Here is a 2,500-nt window from a genome sequence, read left to right as displayed (position 1 = left end):
GTAACGGCGCGGGTGGTGATAGTCTACGATTTACTTGTACAGTGAGAGAGTGGAGGTACTGTTGAGTCAGAAAAAGCTACTGTGAGTCGAATTGCATTATGGCGGAGAGACGGTACTTATTTACTAGTACTGTAAAAGTATAGGGATACAGCTAGTAGAGCATATTATGAAAGAATGGTGGTACTATGTGACTTGTATCATAAAAAGATGGGATATGATTGTTCTGCTTGTGTTGTGAAAGAATGGTGCTACCCACTCTATTACGAAAACATGGTGGCATTCATGATTTACTATGAACAGGGACTACTGCAAGTTTTAGTACATAGTCTCAGAAGGTATTATTGATTTAGCTGCTTGTGTTACTTTCGTGACAGAAAGGTGATCTCATTAGTTATCGTTGTGTCAGAGAGAAATGGTACCACTAGTTTATTGTATTAATTATAATTTACTGTCTGGAAGTCAAGGGAAAAGAACAATATACTAAGTCTTGAGAAACGCTAATAAAAAGATAAATAATGAAATCACCAACGATAAATCAAGAGTGAAACAGGCGAAATGAACTAGTATCCCCAGAACTGTTTGACTGAAACACTTGGGATGTTATTAATTGGTTTAGTATTGCTAAAGGTCGCCAGTAGATTGACAGCCTATTGATGTTAGATGCTGATAGAGGGTGAGAAGTGCATGTTGGGACAGCTGCACATAACGGCTTAGTTTAGTACCGTCCCTGTGTTGATATTAGTAGTTAACTGGTTCATCCAATGTATTAACAAGTCTAGGACACATGCATATACGTGTATGTATGTATGTATCTATATGAAAGTATGGCATGACTGCTAATACCTTTGGCACAGTGATCAATGTCTTACTGAAAACGTTTACAGCAATATTAACCATGAAGCATATTTACCCCAAAGTTTTACTGCTTTAGAAGACTTTGATTGACGAAATTTACCTACTTTATCACAAAACTTAGAAAAACAGAACTGTTCAACAACTTATGGTATTCGTAAATTGCTTGGTCACAGATGAAAACTCAAGAAATCAGAAAAAAAGTACACCACAACTGAAAAGCATGCTACCTTGGCTGTGGGTGAGGGGGAGTGAGAGAGAGAGCGAGAGAGAGAGACAGATAAAGTGAGACAGAGAGAGTGAGAGAGCGAGAGAGAGAGAGAGAGAGAGAGAGAGAGAGAGAGAGAGAGAGAGAGAGAGAGAGAGAGAGAGAGAGAGAGGGGGGGGGGGGGAGGGAGAGAGAAAGTAAGAGAGGGAGAGGAAGAAGAGAGGGGGGGGGGGGGGGGACTCATTCGCTCTCTCTCTAATAGCGAATGAGTCTCTCTCTCTCCCTCCCTCTCCCTCTCCCTCTCCCTCTCCCTCTCCCTCTCCCTCTCCCTCTCCCTCTTCCCTTCCCCTTCCCCTTTCTCTCTCTCTCTCCTTCCCTCTTCCCTCCTCCCCTTCCCCTTTCTCTCTATCTCTCCTTCTCTATCAACCCTCCACCTAAAGACGTCGTAGACTGCCACAACTCACCCTGACTGACGAAGACCAGAACGTAGGCGGGCTTGACGTTGGGCGGCAGACAAGAGTAGTTCCCGGAGTCCGTATATCTGTCCAAAGAAAACGAATCGTCAGTCGGTAAAATACTTGCTGTCACAGAAAACGAAGTGTTTTCCTCGGATACCCAAATTAGGTTGGGGGGAAACTCAAGTATTTTTAATACAATGTGTTGGGTGATGGAGCTTGGAGGATATTTTGTGTTGAGTATACTTATTGTTTTAAGGTTCACGCTTTGTAGTTTCTTTTTTTTATGATTCCTAGATTTTAAACGTGTGTATGATCTTATCACGATTTAAAACAAATTTAAGGGTAGTTGGTATTTTATGTCAGTAAATTAACAATCCACTGCTACAGCTAAAATTACATTCTCTTGACATCACACAAAATAGGATAACCTCCACGCTCGTGTTTGGAATGCCCGGTGCATGTTAAAGGAACACGAAATGAAAGATCCCGAATAAAAGGCAAAACATGGGAAAAGGCTGAAAAAAAAAAAATGGAGGAAAACAGATTGAGAAAAAGAGAAATCAAAAAAAAAAAAAAAAAAAAAAAAATAAAGAGACTAACTCTTCCGCCGTCGACAACTAACACGCAGGGCGGTATCGTGTCGTATTATTAGCATGGGGTTAATCCGGCAATGTTTTATCTGCGAAGGTGATGACGTTTCTTTGTCCTGTAGTGTAATGCGAGGTTTTGTTATATCGTTTCCTTTTTCTTTTATTACCTATTAAGAAATTCCTGTTCATTTAAAGACTTGCTTTGTATACTGTCTATATAATATATCATATGTATTAATATGCTTCTTTTGTAATGCCAATTTATATCATCGCAACCATGGAATCAAACATCATTGATAACAAAACCTCGACATGTCTAATTCCAACTGTTAATCATGAATACCACTTTGCATTTATATTGCGAGCTCCCTATACCAAGCAAAAAAAAAACA

The 2,500-nt window shown here is 40.0% G+C and overlaps 1 protein-coding gene across 1 annotated transcript in view; it reads right to left on the bottom strand.

Moving 5' to 3' along the window:
- LOC125038125 overlaps positions 1 to 2,500 on the bottom strand; it is a 5,628-nt gene that overhangs the window by 465 nt on the left and 2,663 nt on the right. The window contains exon 3 of the mRNA XM_047631433.1: positions 1,525 to 1,601. Coding sequence (XP_047487389.1) covers positions 1,525 to 1,601 — 77 coding nt within the window. The remainder of the gene's footprint in view (positions 1 to 1,524; positions 1,602 to 2,500) is intronic.

This window comes from Penaeus chinensis, chromosome 24, assembly GCF_019202785.1.
Source record: "Penaeus chinensis breed Huanghai No. 1 chromosome 24, ASM1920278v2, whole genome shotgun sequence".
Classification (NCBI taxonomy): domain Eukaryota; kingdom Metazoa; phylum Arthropoda; class Malacostraca; order Decapoda; family Penaeidae; genus Penaeus; species Penaeus chinensis.
This window is presented reverse-complemented; position numbering and strand designations above follow the sequence as displayed.